The sequence below is a fragment of the Girardinichthys multiradiatus genome, chromosome 22 (genome assembly GCF_021462225.1).
Source record: "Girardinichthys multiradiatus isolate DD_20200921_A chromosome 22, DD_fGirMul_XY1, whole genome shotgun sequence".
Taxonomy (NCBI): domain Eukaryota; kingdom Metazoa; phylum Chordata; class Actinopteri; order Cyprinodontiformes; family Goodeidae; genus Girardinichthys; species Girardinichthys multiradiatus.
This window is the reverse complement of record NC_061814.1, coordinates 29,537,088-29,555,673: the sequence shown is the minus strand read 5'-3', so window position 1 is coordinate 29,555,673 and position 18,586 is coordinate 29,537,088. Positions and strand designations below refer to the sequence as shown.

The window sequence follows — 18,586 nt, the reverse complement described above, 5'->3', positions numbered from 1 at the left end:
CACAGATAACAAATACTTAAGAGTCTCAAACACCTAAGATGTTGGTACAGAAAATAAAGCCCAACACAAGATATAAAGCAATTGAGAACATTTATTGCACACAGAAAGGCAGATGACATTAATAGGTTCAAATAAAAGATTCTGTAAAGTAAAAAGTAACACAACCTTTGATACCTGGTAACCACAACAACTTTTTTTTGTTAGTCGGGGAGCTTAAATAACTGCAATAAGTTTCTTGCATAAACACGTGAGTTTTTTTTCCCTTTTTTCCAAAGCAATAATTCAGCTATTTTTTCCTGATCATGTAGACATGCGGTTAACCAAGAATGAGGTAGTTATTCAACCAAACAGAAAGGTTAAAGTCACCCAGCATGACACGAGTTTATGTAGGAGCAAAAAGACGTTTCAGTGAAAGCAGTAGGCAGGCGTTTTTAATCTTGAGGGTCCTTGCTGCGAGGCTGATCCATATTTCCCCTCATTACAAGCTCGCACACAAGATTAGATTAGACGTGGCAACTGGATCACCGTACATTACTGTGAGACACAAGCAATAATGAAATATGTGGACATGTGACGTTCATTGTCTGGAGAGAATTTTACATTATTTAACAAGCTTTTGTTTAGATATATTCTCAAAGGAAGCTGCCCCATTGGATTTTGCCTTCATCAGATGTTTTCCACTTAAAATAAATTGAGCTTAACTTGCTATGATGTATAATAACTTGAATTTGGAGCGAAGTGAGCTGTGACATTAACGTCCTCCCTTCTTATCACACTGTTTGGGTAAATGGAAGTAGCAAATTGGTGCGTATTAATAACAATTCATGCTAAATTCAATAGGCAGTTGGAGTTGCTCTCAGCAGTACACGGGAAAAAAAAGTTTAGATGACATTAATCTGCTGGTGCTGTCTCATTTGAATCTCATCAAGATCAGCATAATTGTCACTGGTGAGAGCCCATAAATTAATAAGAAAATTACAAAGATGAAAAGACAAGGAAAGGTAGAAGGGAGGGTAATTTAAGTGCCTAAAAAACCAAAGATGGTTTCCCCATAAAGATTAAAAGGAGGGTGGAAATCCAAACATGTCCAGCAGGGGGTTCCATCTACTCACAAATAAAGTCAGCTACATGCATTTATTTCTAAAATTAGACTCTCTTATACTGATAAAACCAGCCTGGCATCATGAAAAAATAATTGTTCTGCAGCATTTGAGTTATATGAAATTGTAAGAAAAACATAATGCCTATGATCTGAGACAAGAAAGAACTAAAGGGAGGAAATGAATCAAAAAGATCTCATTTAGGATAAAACACAGAACAAATTACAAACCTTTTAAAAATTAATTAAAGCCAAAAAAAAAAAAAGACTTCAAGTTTTCAGCTCAAACCTCTACTTAAACACAGCTGAAATGGAAGCTTTATATTAAATATATACATTCAACACGCTCCAGTTACTACTTACTTGTTTGTTTACTGTTATATGTTGACTAACAGGATTTTTAGAGGCAAAATATTTTTTTATGTAGAAGAAGTAAGTTAGCAACTTAAATCTTTGCTAATAGTAAGTAAATTGAGATCAAGAGGAAGGAAATCAGAGGAAGTGTTTGCAGATGTTTAAAGGAGTTTCTAGAAATTAATGAGGCCTGTTCAGGTACAATCAACTCAAAAACATGAAAAAAAAAAATCAGAAAAAAGACTTAAAATCAATAAATAAAGCAAAACAGCAGTCTCAGAGCAGCCAAAAGCTAGACAATTCATAGTGATACACAGTGCTGGTTAGTAACTGGAAAACCTGGATGTAGAGTATGAAGCAGCTAAGATGGTTCAAGTAGATTGACGAGTAAAACATTTCATCCAAACTGAAATAAAAACGTCTCTTTGCTGTGGTGTGGTAGTCCAATTTCCTTTGTGATGACGAAGTTTAAAAATATATAAATCAGAGGAATCATCATTCATGACACTATATGTAAACAGCACACGTTGCTAATAATCTCAGACGCAACACATTTCTTTAAATTTTCAGCAATGTATGATTGACAAGTGATAACCTTGAAGTGTCGTTACAGTGACAGCCAGCTTGTAAAGTTATATTGTCAGGTCCCTTTTCAAGCCCCATTAGACGTAGAAGAAAAAAGTGAAAAAAGGCAAAACAAAATTATTTACAGATAAAAAGTTAAGGTAAATGAGGAGTTACATTACATTCATTGAAAAATTACATTATTTTAAAGTACATTCTTTTATTGTGGAAAACAATCCCTGCCCTTAAAGGTATAGTTGGGATTTATTCGAAAGATGTCATCCTACAGTGTTTGTAGATAGGTAAAGGAAACCTCAGAGTGGCTGAAGGCTAAGTGCTAGTCCGACGGACCAGCCATTTTAGTTGATTTCTTCTAATTAAAAAACTCTAACTCTAACTTAGCCACCTAACATGTTAACTTCGTTGCCCTTTTCTTAGCCAAACAAGTTCAGTTTTGGTGCGCTACAATTATGTTGATTTGCTGCAGGCTGTATTCAATCACATGATCATCTCTGACTTGTCAGTCCACTCTAAGTCAACCAATAGTGGAGCAAAGCTTTGGATTTTGTGTCACACTGGGAATTGTGCAACAGCGTTGATGACAGTAAGTTCCTGTGGTATTTCCAGGTCTCACAGTTCTTTGGAAAATATACTGACATCATCAGCTGATCGGTTGAATTGATACAGCCAGCAACCTTTGCTAATGTAATGTTAGCATAATTACATGAAAGCTGTTTGGCTGAGAAAACAGCGACAAACTTAACAATTTTTTCTTGAGAAAGTGTAAACATTATCCACTAATTTAGGATTGTATCCCATGAATACAAATATTTTCAGTTGTGTTATATGAGGAAATCTACTACCAGTCTACGCGACTACATCACAAAGAGTTTTTACAATTTGGAAATCATTTTAAAAAAATCTAAATTTTTTTATACCAAAAAAATCTGTTGTTGTTGTTAGTGTGTGGAGGTCTTAACTATTACGGGACTTAGCTGCTAGCCTTAAGCACTCTAAGGATTTATTTATTTTTCAACTAACTCATGAAGATATGACATCTTCCTACCACTGGTAAAGGGAACTATCCCTGACAATGTTTTTACAGTACCCAGTTAAAAAACAAAATCCAACTATTTAGTGTAAATAAATGAATCTGCCCCTAATTCATTCCCCATATTAAAAACAGTACCAGACAGGTTGCTTGTGGGTTTAAAAAAATGCTTTGGCAATCTAATAAGTGCTCAGTACTGACACCTGACTTACAGGTAAAGGGAAGACGTCTTCAGCTATAGTATTACCACAGATTCTTTAAAAAAGCTGAATTTCAAACAACGCAAATGTCTAACATCATCAATTGAAGGAAACAGAAACATTAGAACGTCTCAGCAACTAAACATGTACAACCTAATGTCCTTATAATTTAATTACCACATAAAATTACAGTTCTCAATGTTACATTCATAACTGACTAGTATTGTCTTTTGAATACATTCCTAAGGAGCACACTTAAAATAAATAATTTCCACATCAGACGCACTGGCTGCACTTTGGTTGCAGAGGAAGTCATTTTACCTACAACTGCATGAAAAATAAGTACGGTAATTTCTCTCTCTCTCTTGCTCATTCTGTTTCTCTCTCTCTCTCTATCCCATAAACACACAGCTAAACATGAGATGTACCTACAGCCAGCTTATCTGAATAAGAACAGAAGAGTGCATCGGCGAGCCCGTTAAAGAGGCAAACAAATAATTACTAAGGTTATTCAGACAAGGCTGTACCTGATGAAACAAAGTTTTCTCAATGTTTTGAAAGACAGGTTGAGTCGATAAGGAATGCATTGCATCACAGTAGGAGTTGGAAAAACAATGAAAATACTTCAAAGTATAGCACTGCAAAAGGTTTTCAGCTGCATTCAAAACAAAACACAACAGCAATCCTAGAAAAAAAGAACAAAACCCACAGCACCCAAAACGTTATTGTGAATTGAACAAAAGAGGTCAGTTTTGAGTTGGGTCGATAAAGCAGAGCTGTAGAAGCTGTCAGACACAGTGAGGTCATTCTTTTTTTGCTCTGTGGGTGCAGCCAGGAGATCATGGATACCATACCACATGACACTCCACTCTCTGCTTACAAGGTAGGAAGAATACAATCAATCGGGTCACATGTCCCAGGAGGTCCAGGGGGCCCTGGAGAGCCACGAGAGCCTTGTGAAGGGATCCCAGGTGGGCCTTGAGAGAGAATGTTATTAATTACTGAAATGGGCTGAACCTTATCAGCCCTAAGAAAAGCTTTCCATTAACAATTTACCTGAAGTTTGGCAAAGTCAAACAATAATTACCTAATACCATGGCACAACTAACCAGAAGCACAATGTTTCATCTGTCAAGTTGCAAGTAGAACATTTGTAAGGTTTTTGTAGGGCAGTGAGAGGGCATAAACCCATAAAACACAGACATGGCCTCAAATCACGCCCAACATTACACAACAGCAGATCAGAGGCTTCTTAAATGGTAACCAAGAAACAGAAGAACTGACTTAGCCTCCAAACCCCTCAGACAAGTCAGATTTTATCTCATTGGCTCATGTCCATGCAGTGTTTTAGGAGGATAAGGGGTCCTAGATTAGAGTCAGTTTTGGTGCCCTACCCACACACATTTCTTTTTCTCATGCAAATTACAGTAAATGATAGTTACATGGGCCCACACATCAGCAGGTACAAATTCCTGCATATTCAGTTTAAAACATCCCCTGGTGTGCACTTAAATCCCACTGTTGTTGGTTTTGACTTGCCAGGGGTTTGGTCAGATGTGGGGATATGACTTCATAATTTTTAAATATCTGTATTGTTTATATTCCCCAAAATAAATAAAACTCAGGGGCACTGAGCAACTGCCCCTGTAAGATGTTTCTAAAGTCTGATCAGTTCTGAGCTGTGTTAATGTGTAAAACGGGGAATAAACAACATTAGGTAAGTGGTTTTGATATTTAATATCCAATAACTTGTAAATCCCAAATTCATGAAATATCACAATTACTGTTTATATCAGCAGCACAAAACACTACAGAATCAGATTGAATTTATAGGGTAAATATTTCATTATTAGTTTTAGAAATCCAGTCAAATCAGACTGACTAATAATCACGAAAATAATATTTGATGTTATGAAAAACTCTGAAAAACCCTAGACAGAAAGGAAGGAATGAAATAAAGAAGAAGAGAAGCAAAAAGACAGTAAAACAGAACGAAGGACAGACGGTAGGAAACAAAGAAAGGACACAAAGAACAGAAGGAAGATGGCAGAAGAAAGAAAAAAGTAAAGAAGGAAAGAACAATGGACGGAAGGAAGGAATGAAGGATGGAAGCAAAGAAGGATGTAACAAAGGAACAAACAAAGGAACAAATTAAGTCAGAAAAATAAAAAGAAGGAAAAAAAACCAACAAAGGATTGAAGGACTGAAGAAAGGAATGAACAAATGAAGGAAAAAAGAATGGTAAGAACAAGCAAAGGAACAAATAGAGAAACAAAGGAAATAAGGAGGTAGAGAATGATGAAAAAGAAGTAAAGAAAGAAAGAAAGAAACCTGAGGGCTGGAAGGAAGTTAAATGGATGAAAGAATAGACTGCAGCATCTATAACACAGCAAGAGTGAATAAATGTAATGTGGTATTTTACTGTACTTTAAAGCTTTTCAAGCATAAACATGGCATTGATTTCATCAATCGTAATAAAGTATTGAACTGTGACTTGGTATTTGCAAAGGCCTATTCTTAAACGACTCGGATCGATATTGGGGACCAAAGGAAAATCTGGATTGGCACATCCCTAATAATGATCAATATGTTACATTATTTTAGCCTCAGTACAAATGCTCAGTGCCCCTGTAAGATGTTTCTAAAGTCTGATCAGTTCTGAGCTGTGTTAATGTGTAAAACGGGGCGTAAACAACATTTTCTATGTTATTTTCTGTGTTAAATAAAGGCAATTACATTTTATGCTTATATGTTAAACCTTTATGTAAAAACCAAAATACCCTGAAAACAATTATGTTTTTTATGTTTCAAAGTTATGCCATGAGAATCTTATACCAGCTTGTTCCTAGTTTGGTTGTTTGCTGTTATCTGCTGTAATTTGTCATAATAACTACTTTATTTTGAAATTAAGGAAAGTTTCACTGGTGTAATTTTTGGGAATGAAGTCATAGATCATTATGTTCTGAAGTTACTTTGCATATGTTCACCACATCTGTGTTAGAATAGTATTAATACTGAAGGATATCTCAATTACAATTAATGAATTCTTCAGATGCACTAATGAGAATGAAAAGGAGAAGAATTTTTTCCCTGTGCTTTTATAATTTGAGTTGATTGTGGTATCTGGGACATTATTAGGTCATCTCACCTACTAAAGGGCTTGTTGAAGCTGCAGGCCAGGTGACTTTTCATTTACGGTCTCCTTCACACAGTTTATATTCTGGTCATCAGACAGAGCGGACAGCGTTAACACTGTCTTTCAAACAGATCTCGATAAGCCTGTAAAAAATAAACTCCTCTGCTTCAGTCCTCCCTCAGGACTGTCCATTACATCACTCAGAGCAGTGACAGCTCAACAAAGGTCTACTCATTTTGAACAAAGAGACCTGCTTGGCCTTTACTTCAGTGTGATAACACAGCTTGCCCCTTCCATCACTGCCATAGCCGTCTACTGTTTAACTGCTCACACAAACAAAGTGCTTTGGTAACTGTTAAGACAGACTGTAAGAGGAAAGAGTTGTTTGTAAAATCTGTGAACTCAGGCAGCAGGGTTAACAAATATAATTAGCAACTCCAGACAAATGTTTCATTTGTGGGTGTAAGGACAAAGATTGCAGGTAGACCATCTGGTCGGGCTACCTTAATTATTTTTAGCTACATGCATTGGGATTGTCTTTGCTTTAGTGTTGACTTTTCCACACGAAAAGCCCTGACATTTTTAGTTCTCAACTTCTGAACTGGTACAACAGCTGGGTGAATCTCCAGCATGTAACCCATCCCAGTCTTTAGCCTCCAAGGGGCACCATGTCTGTATATATGCCAAGGATACCGGATATCTTTCATCATGGTGGCAAGGTGGATGACATTTTGGCTGGAAGAAATAATCTTCTCCTGTAAGCTACAGGGAACTCATAAATCTAAAGGTATGGAAAAACCCAGAAGCCTGTGGGCCTGCATTCATATCAGTCGGTTTGAAGAACTTTCAGATTTTTTTCCAAGACGTAGCTATGGCTTAAGTCTAACCCCCACCAGTTATGCCGCAGGTGCTTCTCTTAACCGTGCACCTCTAGAGATGATTTCTTTCAACAGCTGTGATTTATCCTCTCCAGTGGAGCCACAGCCAACTTTCCTTTGCCCCCGCACACACAATATGCACAGATTGCATGAGTGACTTCAAGTTCAGTGATAAACTCCTGCTGTCACAGGCTTGAAGTAAGTGAAGTAATCCCACTTCCCAAACCAGTGGGGCGGGGAGGGGTATGCCAACATCTTGGATTGGTCTTTTGTCCGGGAAGATGGCAAGATACGATTTTAGTTTTCAGAACAGATGCCATTTTCCATTACTGCAGAATTTCCTCTTCTTTGGTGTGGGAGGGTGTTTTTTTTTTTTTTTTGTCAAAGCTGCATGAGGAATTATCAATAAAATAAAATGCAGTCCCGGCACTGCATTTTTTTTTTTGCCATAAAGATAAAGATAACAAATGATGGCTGAAAATGCAGTAAAGGTGTAAGTTTTGACACAAGTCTAATGTACTTCCTTACTTTCAGCAACTGTGTAACAGAAACAGATAAAAAAAAAAAGCAAATCTGAAGGAGAAAAAGCTGTCGATGTCTGGTCATTCTGACCTTCAAGGGGCTCACAAAAGTGCTCTTACATTTTTCTCTACATACTTTACTTGAGTGCTTAAATGACTGTCGTCAAAACTCAAAGCTTGAAGGAAAAACATTAAACAGCATGATTTTATTTATTTATTTTTATAGGGGTTGGTAATGGCTTGGCTGTGTAAAATCTTGCAAATGGCTGTCTTTATTTTTCATTAATTAATTCATGATACAGCTAACGGTACATTTGGTCTGTTTTGTTATTCAAGTAACTTAATTAATGCCCAGATCAAGGAGGCTATGTTAACTTGCTTTTTGTAAGGATTATTAAAGCATTTTGACTGAAAAACATGTTGTAAGGATTTTTTCTTTCTCTCTTATGGTATGTTTGCCAAGTCTCAATTTGACCAAATGGTTAACAGTATATTAAACGAATTACTGTTAGCAGATTTATTAAAAAAAAAAAAAAAAAAAAACTCCACTTCTTATTGGAGTACCATAATGTCGCCTTGTAAGATCGTGAAAATTTTAACCTTTAAATGAGAGCACTTCTTCACTGAGGAAAAAATCATCACTTTAATATAGCTTTTTCACAATTACTGGGACATCTGCTGTTAATATTTTGTACAGTGCTTGTTTGCAAATGAGGCAATGCTTAGTCTTTTTTTGTAACATTTGACAAAATGCAGAGAGAATGATCTTTGGTTATTCTTCTTTGCACAGTCTCTCTATATCTTTTTCTCTACATTGAGTCCTGGGTCCTCTTAAGCTATCTTTTCTTTAGCTCACCCTACATGTTTTCTATTGGATTTAGTTCTGGAGACTGAGATGACCATGGGAGAAGGTTCAGTTTGTATCTTGGAAACCATTTGAAGTTTTTGTGCACAGGTGTGCAGTTATGTTGGAAAGATCCAACCCCAAAATGTTCCAACAAAGTTGGGAGCAAAAAATTGCTGAAATGTCTTGGTAGGCTAAAGCGTTAAGAGTTCCTTTCGCTGCAACTATAGGTCCTCCTCCTTATTTATCAGTTGCAGTTGTTTTTTTACTGAAATTGTTAAAGGTTGCTAACAGTTGTGCGATCTTTAGACAATAAGTGGGGAGGGGATTGTCAAGACAGTTCAACATTCAAATTAAATGTTTATGTAGCTTTCATACCTGGTGGCCCAGTGGGTCCCGGATCTCCTGGTAACCCCAGCCCCAGCTGACCACGTTCTCCTTTCTGACCTCTGTATCCTAAGGACACACAGATATACAATAATTTTAGCAAATGTCATGTGGTTAAGTGTCAGCATGGTGACACACTTGTGCAGCCTTTATATCTGCCAAGAAACCAAGACATGTTAACATTTTAAGTAGTGTTATCAGGACAAAAATGTCAGACATCTGTTCTGCCCTGTTAGTTCGAGGGACCCAGCTTTAGTCTGTAGACACTGACAACTCAGAGCCCCAGCTTTCAGTCCTAAATCTTTAAATAATAAAAGATGTGCTGACACATTGTCAAATCAGAAAACATCAAACAAAAAACATCTGCAGGTTAGTTCCTTAAAGACCGTCTTTGGACAATGATTGAATCACAAGAACATGTCTTCCAACACTACAGAAAAGAGTAAAGAGGATTATTTTAACCAGACATCAGATATGTGGGTCACTGCAGGTGCTCAGATTTTGGAGACAGGGGTCGAATAAAAAACAAACAAACCAAAACATGCATGCACACACACACACACACACACAGACACAAAACACTGTTATGGTAAAGAATATTCTCTGTTGCTCATCTAAATTACATTTATGTCTTTTCAATGATGCTACAGCGCTCTCCACTTCTATTGACAACAATGTTGAAGGTATTTAATAACCCATTAAATATCTACATCTTTCAAAAAATTAGGATAATCTCACACTGGAAATTTTGAAAAACCCAAACTTTATTTTGAATACATTCAGTAGCAAAAAAAAAATTTAAAAATCCACGTTGAGAAAAAATAAATGGTTTTAGCTAAATTACCAGTGGTACAGTTTTGGGGAACCCATCTATAAAATAAATGTAACTGAAGCATAGTCGACCAGAGTCAGAGTAATAACAAAAATGATTACCAAAGTTTATCTTGCCACCATGTACAGTGAGCACAATGGTGAGAAACGTTAAAAAGATTACCCAAGATCACTGCTAGGAAACTGTAATATTTTCTAGTGTGATCTCCAGCAGTCAATGAACGAGAGGTCGGGTACACCCTGGACAGGTCGCCAATCCATCACAGGGCAACACAGAGACACACAGGACAAACAACCGTGCACGCACACACTCATAACTAAGGGCAATTTTAAGAGACCAATTAACATAACAATCATGTTTTTCGACTTTGGGAGGCAGTCCGAGTACCCGGAGAGAACCCACACATGCAGAGAACTTGCAAACTCCATGCAGAAAATGCCCAAGCCAGGATTTAAACCCAGGACCTTCTCGCTGCATGACAACAGTGCTACCAACACCGGCACCGTGCACCCACCATGCAGCCTTAGTGTGACTATTAAAATTTTATAAAAGATTCTTTGAGTTTACACAATTTTTTTTTTTTACATCTTTAAGAAGGGTGTGGATAAGTGTGGAGGACACTAAAAATATTATGTGATAAAATAATGAAATGTTTACCAGCGTCTGGATTCAGATGATTTTAAGCTTGATCCGTCTTTTACCATCTGTCTTTTTACTATGGCCATCTACCTGGTGGCCATTTGCAGACCTCAAAAAATCCAGTCTTTTTATGATTAGTCAATGCGCCATATCCAAGTGTAACCACCACACTCTTTGGTGTGGAATCTGTTACTGCAAGAAGGAAACTCCTAGATAGCCAGTTGAAGCTTCCGTAAGGTTTTTCCAAATTAGGTCAAAATAATAATCACAACAGATAGTGAGATAGTATGACTTCACCACATAACTGACAGAATGTATTGTAGCAAAGTTGGTCTTTTACAATTTTGAGGTATTGAACTCTGTTAAGGAACATACTGAATTTGGAACTGATGACAGGCTTTTGGAAATCTCAAGGTTGAGATAAGAGTTTTTGATTAGAGGTTTATTGTCTTAGGTCATAAAAAGCAAATAAAATAATACACTGATATCCATTGGCACTGGAGGTTTGGCTTTGATACATCGACACTCACTTAGAAGCTGAAATATGAGGCATATTTGAGAGGCATCTGGGAAAGTCAGACGACTCTCAAATATGCCTCACCTAAAGATCCAACATGGCATTTGCAGTAAAAACTGAGAGATTTATTTCTAATTAAATATTTTAAATTAATTCAGTGTAACTGAAACAATTGTGCAATGAAGAGTGGGTCAAAACTCCTCCAAATCGTAAAAGACTTGTTGTCAGTTAATAAAATAGCTTGTTGGTGCCCAGGATAGTACAAGCAGGTTTGGTTTGGATAGCTTTCTTCCCTTTATAAATGAAATCATCATTTTAAAACTGCTTTTCGCATTTACTCAGGTGATTTCTGTTTGATTATAATAATTTACTCTAGGAAAACAATAAAAAATATTTTGAACGCTGTTAAATTTACTTCTTAAAGATAAATGGTAATTCGATTTCTATAATGATTGAAAATTGGCCACAAAATTCAGACCGGTGCATTTCTACAAACATGTTATGAAAAAGCTGAAAAATAAAAATAGCCTATGGAATAACAGGTCAGGGCAGTGTCGGTGTTTATAGCAAAATACACACAATCATCCTTTAAAAGCTTTTCTCTGCATGCAAAGCTGGCAAGTCTTTACAGCTCAGAACAGCATTATACCAAGTAAAAAGACAGGGGGCCACAACAATATTTCCCCATGAGGCACTTAAAGTAATGGAGTCGCACAACCAGTGGTTGCATGGAGTGCAACAGAAACATTGACAAGCATCTCGCTGCCTGGCCCAGAGGGGAAACGCTTCAACGCTTACATGTCAGAGAAAATCTCAGAAAAAAAGGCTCATGAATGCTCCAAAACGGAATCTCAAAGAAAGAGGGGCTATCCACACATCGCTGCAATAATGAGACTTCTTTCAACACTTACAGGGCCAGGGGCATTCATTCAGGGAGGAGACGTTCATTAAGAAAAGTGTACTGTTCCTTAAGCAAAATGAAAAAAAAAGTACTCAATAGCACACAAAGCAATAAGCTTGGGTGCCACGCCAGATTGGTGCACCCTGATAAAATCGAAAATGTCACACAGAGCTCTTGGTCGAAAACAAATTGTTTCCAGGGCCACTAATGGACAAAATACAAAAAAAAAAAAAAAACAAATATTGCCAAATAGTACTGTTTCATTGTTGATTGATAAGATTGCAAGTCTACACCTCATGTACACCATCATAAACAAAATTGACAGCAACAACCATGATTTCATGCTAACAGGATACCTTAAAAAAGAAATATATAACAAACAACTTTCTACATGAAGCTTCTCTATTAAATTCATTCAGATGAAGCAACTCTAAAACACAATACACTGACTGATACTGTAAATAAAAACTTTGTTTCAGTCAATACATATAAATATACAGACCAAATTACAAAATTTAATTCAATGCAACAAAAAAGCAATAAAATGCCATTAATTAAATATACAATGACTCACACTTTAGATATTTTTGATTTAGTACTAAAAAGTAAAAAAAAAAAAGAATAAAGTGATAAGAAAATCATCAACTTACAACACAAGAATACAGTAAAAGAACTGCTGTTTTTTAGCATGTGTCCTGAAACACAAGGTGTGACAGCTGGAGACCTCCTTGCTTGTGCAATCAAACCACAAACAAGAAAACAAAAAAGACAATGATTTCAACAGGGTTATTTTTCTCCATAAACAATTCATTTTGCCACAATAGGGAAGAAGTCAAATTGGATATTCCAGAGGAGTACGGTCTCCAGCGGAGGATGACGAGAAATAATGAGGAAATATTACCCCAAACTCCCTCACCAGCTGAGTGGAGCCAGAAGTCAACAAAGAAAAAAAATTAAGAAGTTGTTGAATTCTTGATGTATCAAGGGAAATAACTTTTCTCTTTATTTTAAACCATTATTTATTGCCAAGGTATATCTTAAATGGCCTATAAAACATACTTGTAAAGCATACAAAAACAACAAACAAAATCCAAGACGTGTAATGCCTATTCCATTAACACAGGACAAATATTTAGAGTTGAGTGGTTGCCGACTTTAACTACAGTGGAAACCAGATATTTTCATACACTCTGAAAACGACATAGCTTTTTTCTCACTGGCAGGCATTCAATCAAACTAAACCTTTCCCGTTTTAGTTCAGTTAGTAATACAAAAATTTGTTATACTTTTTTTTATTATTACTTTCTTCAATTCACAAGTTCACTTACATTCTGATTCACAAGAACATTTTAGTTAAAAAGAGGCAAACCTGTGGACGTATTTGAGGGCAACACCTCAAACACACTGCTTCTTTGTGTGGGGAAATCTAAAGAAATCACCATAAATATAAGGAAACAAATTGTGGACCTCATCGCAACTGCAAAGTACGGCAGTGGTGGCATCATGCTTTGCCAGTCTTTAGGAGTCACTGGTGTGCTTTGAAAAATACAGTCATATTTAATAAATTAGAATATGCATTTTAATGAGGCCTCGTCATCAGATTAAAAATACCTTCTGAAAATGACCTTTAAGCAGGTATTAAACATACTTTTCATAAGGCCCACTTTTCTGTATTGAAAATGTTTTTGATTGGTCTGATGTAATATTACAATCTCAAATGTGATTTTTCCATTAGCTATAAGTGGAGAAATCATCATAATTAACAGAACTAAAGGCTTAAAAACATCAGTCTCTGTGTAATTAATCATGTAACGGGCTTCACTTAGTGAATTAAGTTAATGAAATAAATGAACATTTCAATATTATTCTAATTTATTCAATATGAGTGTACATTGCATCTTGAGGAAAGAACATTATGTGAGACTATTAAAAATCTCAAGACATCAGCCACGAAGTTAAAGTATGAGAACAAATAAGTCTGTAAAATAAAGAATAACCCTAAGTGTACTGCCAAAATGGTCACAAACGTTCTTAAAGAGGACAAAATCAATGTTTTGCAGTGGCCATCACAAATCCTGAAAAGGTATGTAAGAGCAAGGCAGCCTACAAAACTGACACAGTAACACATTAAGTTCTGTCAAAAGGAATAGGCCAAAATTCCAGCAAACTATTGTGAAAATAATATGTAAGTATAGCCAAACCACTTGAGCCAAGTCATGCAGTTTAAAGGGCAATTACTGAATACTAAGGAAATGTATGTAAGCTTCTGCATTTTAAGAAAGTTCATAAAAATTATCCAAAAAAGTTATGTTTTTTATGTGTATGTAAATATCTGGTTTCAGCTGTACATTATTTATGAATGAAACTAGCATTAAAAGTTATAGTTCTGAGTGAAAATGTAAATGGTCTTGAACAATGTGAGGTAGATACAAAAGTTTAAAGAGAAAGGCCAATGCAGTGGTGCTTTGATGTGCACCAACACGTGAAACACTTCTTCTCTTTGAAAGCTATACCAAAGTTCTGCTGTGGACACAATATAAATCTAAGCATGTTGGAGGTTCAAAGCCTGACCAGCAAACCATTAATGTGTTGTATGAGAGTCAGAGAGTAAGGATTAGTCTTATAATGAATGTCAACCCTCCAACCTGACTACGCTCCTTTTGTGTTTCAGAAACTTTCTTTCCTTGAGTGAGGTATAAATAATGGAGCTCTTTCCTGTCCACACTGATAACACTTTCTTTTATTCACAGCCAATTCTTCGTTTGTCTTCATATTTCCCCGAGAGCTGCAGTGCACCGCACTCCTGGCCTTTCCTCTGCTCCCCGCCCCTCAGTCTGCATTGATATATGGGTCTATGCAAGAGAAAAATACTCATGAATCCATACACAGTATAACTGTCAGCCTGACCCCATTCCCAGCAATCTGCAGCAGCTCAGATCAGCTCTTCTCATGACAAAAACATGCATAAGTGAGTTGCTGTAATTAAATAGAAAGTGGTGCATTTGTACAATGGTAACTCATCCTTCTTTCAAACACGGTCCAAACAAAAGTACAAGTTACAGGTGGTTGCTCAAAATTTCATTGCATTTGGTGGATATATACAGTACCATACAAATATTATTTTGGCTTAAATCTTTTCACATGTTGTCATGTTACAAAGAAAAACTTCTGTGCACTTTATTGGAATTGTGTATAGATGGATAACTAACATAAAGTCTTGCATAACTGTGAAGTAAAAAGGAATTATATTGGATTTTCAAAATGTGTATATATGAAAATTTGAAAATGTTATATGCATTTTCATTTACCATTTATAAACAATAAAATTGTCCCCATTCTTCCTTGCAAAATTGCTCAAGCTAAGTCAGATTACACAGAGTACATCTCTGAACAACAATTCTCAAGTCTTGCCACAGATTCTCAGTTGGATTTAGATCTGGACCTGGACGGTGCCTTTTCTAATGCATGGATATGCTTTGATTTAAACTGTTTCATTGTAGCTCTGGGTATTTGTTTTGTGTTGTTGTCCTACTGGAAGGCACATCTTCATCCCAGCCTCAGGTTTTGTTTCAGGATCGCCTTGTATTTAGCCCCATCCATCTCCCCATCAACTCTAACCAGCTTCCCTGTCCTTGCTGAACAGAAGACATCTTCACAGCATGTGCTTTTGTATGGGAATGGTGTCTTCAGGATAATGTGACATTTTATGTTCTCTCTCTTTTCTCTTTCTAGAAGCTACAACTGGCCTGACTCTGTGTCTACCTGTGACACCTTTCTGGAGAGGGGCATCGTCCAAGCTTCTGCTGGCAACAACTTAATGCTCACCCTCTACAGATGATCCACATGGCCCTGTCTTCCAGTGTTTAACCCTTTCTCTCTCCTAGACATGGCAACTGACTGAGCTTTTACTGTAACTAATTATATGTGCTCTCTTTCAGACTCTATCCTTGAAAACTGGCTAAAAGTTTATCTGTTCTTTCTTTCTAGATGAAACGACTAAAGGAGCTACATCCACTAATATTTACTTTTCCTTCCCATAGAAAGTACTCCTGGATCAGTGCTTCTGTGTTCTCTTTGTGTCTCTGCTCTGTTCTCTCAAACCCCCAGTCGGTCGTGGCAGATTGCCGTTCACACTGAGCCTGGTTCTGGTGTAGGTTTCTTCCTGTTAAAAGGGAGTTTTTCCTCTCCATTGTCGCTACATGCATGCTCAGTATGAGGGATTGCTGCAAAGTCAACGCCAGTGACTGTCCACTGTCTCTACATGCTCATCCAGGAGGAGGGAATGCTGCAAATCTCTGACTCGATGCAATCTGCTGGGTTTCCTTAGATAGAAAAACTTTTTATTCAATTTGAATAAATAACTGAATCTGACTGCACTGTTCAGTGGTAAGGATTAACTGGAATGTATGTACCTGACCTTTGTGAAGTGCCTTGAGACAACATGTGTTGTGAATTGGAGCTATATAAATAAACTGAATTGAATTGAATTGATAGTATTTCGCCACATACAACATTTTACCAGTAGGCCATAATGCTCAGTTTTCAGACCAGATGACCTTCCTTCATATGTTCACTGTGCGCCCTACATGGCTTTTGGCAAACTTTAAACTGGATTTTTTTTATAGTTTACTTTTAGCAATACATTTCTTCTTACCACTCTTTCATAAAGGCCAGATCTGTGGAGTATAAGACTAATAGCTCTCCTGTCAAAAAATCTTCACTCTGAGCTGTGCTGCTCCTCCTGCGTCTTTGATTTTAGCTCTTATTGCTCAGCTTGTCAGTTAAGAACAGGTCCATCCTGCAACGTTTAGATGAATCCCTCCTCCACACAACTGAATCAAATTAATGGCTCGTTACCAGGCCTTTGCAGAGCCGAACGACATGCTGCTGAGGGAATTCAGTCAATTGATTTAAATGTATTAGAGTAGGGATACATCCAAAAGTTACAGGTTAGAAGCTCCAGAGAGCTGGACTATGAATATTGTAGCTTCACACTGAAGGCATCAAAACTATGAATTAACACATGTGGAATTATATAGTGAACAAAAAAGTGTGAAACAACTGAAAATATGTATTATATTCTAGGTTCTTCAAAGTAGCCATCTTTTGCTTTGATTACTGCTCCGCACACTCTTGGCATTCTGTTGATGAGCTTCAAGAGGTAGTCACCTGAAATGGTTTTCACTTCACAGGTGTGCCCTGTCAGGTTTAATAAGTGGGATTTCAAGTCTTATAAATTGGGTTGGGACCATCAGTTGTGTTGTGCAGGAGGTGGATACAGTACACAGCTGATAGTCCTACTGAATAGACTGTTAGAATTTCTATTATGGCAAGAAAAAAGCAGCTAAGTAAAGAAAAAGGAGTGGCCATCATTACTTTAAGAAATGAAGGTCAGTCAGTCCGAACAATTGGGAAAACTTTGAAAGTGTCCCCAAGTGCAGTCACAAAAACCATCAAGCGCTACAAAGAAACTGGCTCACATGAGGACCGCCCCAGGAAAGTAAGACCAAGAGTCACCTCTGCTGCGGAGGATAAGTTCATCCAAATCACCAGCCTCAGAAATCGCAGGTTAACAGCAGCTCAGATTAGAGAACAGGTCAATGCCACACAGAGTTCTAGCAGCAGACGCATCTCTAGAACAACTGTTAAGAGGAGACTGTGTGAATTCAATTAAATTAAATTCAATTCAATTCAATTCAATTCAATTCAGTTTTATTTATATAGCGCCAATTCACAACACATGTTGTCTCAAGGCACTTCACAACAGTCAGGTACATACATTCCAATTAATCCTAACACTTGAACAGTGCAGTCAGAGTTAGCTTTTTATTCAAATTGGATAAAAAGTTTTTCTATCTAAGGAAACCCAGCAGATTGCATCCAGTCAGTGACTTGCAGCATTCACTCCTCCTGGATGAGCATGTAGAGACAGTGGACAGTCACTGGCGTTGACTTTGCAGCAATCCCTCATACTGAGCATGCATGTAGCGACAGTGGAGAGGAAAAACTCCCTTTTAACAGGAAAAAACCTCCAGCAAACCAGGCTCAGTGTGAGTGGCCATCTGCCACGACCGACTGGGGGTTTGAGAGAACAGAGCAGAGACACAAAAAGAACGCAGAAGCAATGATCCAGGAGTACTTTCTATGGGAAGGAAAAGTAAATGTTAATGGATGTAGCTCCTTTAGTCGTTTCACCTAGAAAGAAAGAACAGATAAACTCTGAGCCAGTTTTCAAGGTTAGAGTCTGAAAGAGAGCAGATATAATTAGTTACAGTAAAAGCTCAGTCAATTTCCATGTCTAGGAGAGAGAAAGGGTTAAACACTAAAAGACAGGGCCATATGGATCATCGGTAGAGGGTGAGCATTAAGTTGTTGCTAGCAGAAGCTCGGACAATTCCCCTCTCCAGAAAGGTGTCACAGGCAGACACAGAGCCAGACCAGGTGTAGCTTCTAGGAATAGAAAATAGAGAGAACAAGGTTAAAAGCTGAAATAACAGCCAACAATGCAAAATTGGAGAGTAGTGTGAGAATGTAGCGAAGTGGTCGTCATGTCCTCCAGCAGCCTAAGCCTATAGCAGCATAACTACACAGATAGTTTCAGTTCAGATTTTTTAGTTAAACAGCGCTTATTTACAACAATGTCGTCTCAAGGCACCTCACAAA

At 37.2% G+C, this 18,586-nt stretch overlaps 1 protein-coding gene across 3 annotated transcripts in view; it reads right to left on the bottom strand.

Annotated features, from left to right (window-relative positions):
• Positions 1 to 73: 73 nt before the first annotated feature.
• The window catches only part of LOC124858692 (collagen alpha-1(XIX) chain-like), a 176,496-nt gene continuing 157,983 nt past the window's right edge, over positions 74 to 18,586 (bottom strand). For 2 of the 3 annotated variants that reach the window (XM_047350828.1, XM_047350829.1), the window contains 2 exons: positions 9,026 to 9,103; positions 74 to 4,245 (listed from right to left, as the gene is read on the bottom strand). In XM_047350828.1, the coding sequence (XP_047206784.1) occupies positions 4,145 to 4,245; positions 9,026 to 9,103 (179 nt within the window). In that variant the 3' untranslated portion in view covers positions 74 to 4,144. Of the gene's footprint in view, positions 4,246 to 9,025; positions 9,104 to 13,777; positions 14,776 to 18,586 lie in introns of those variants that run through there. The other variant, XM_047350830.1, reaches the window with a different exon arrangement.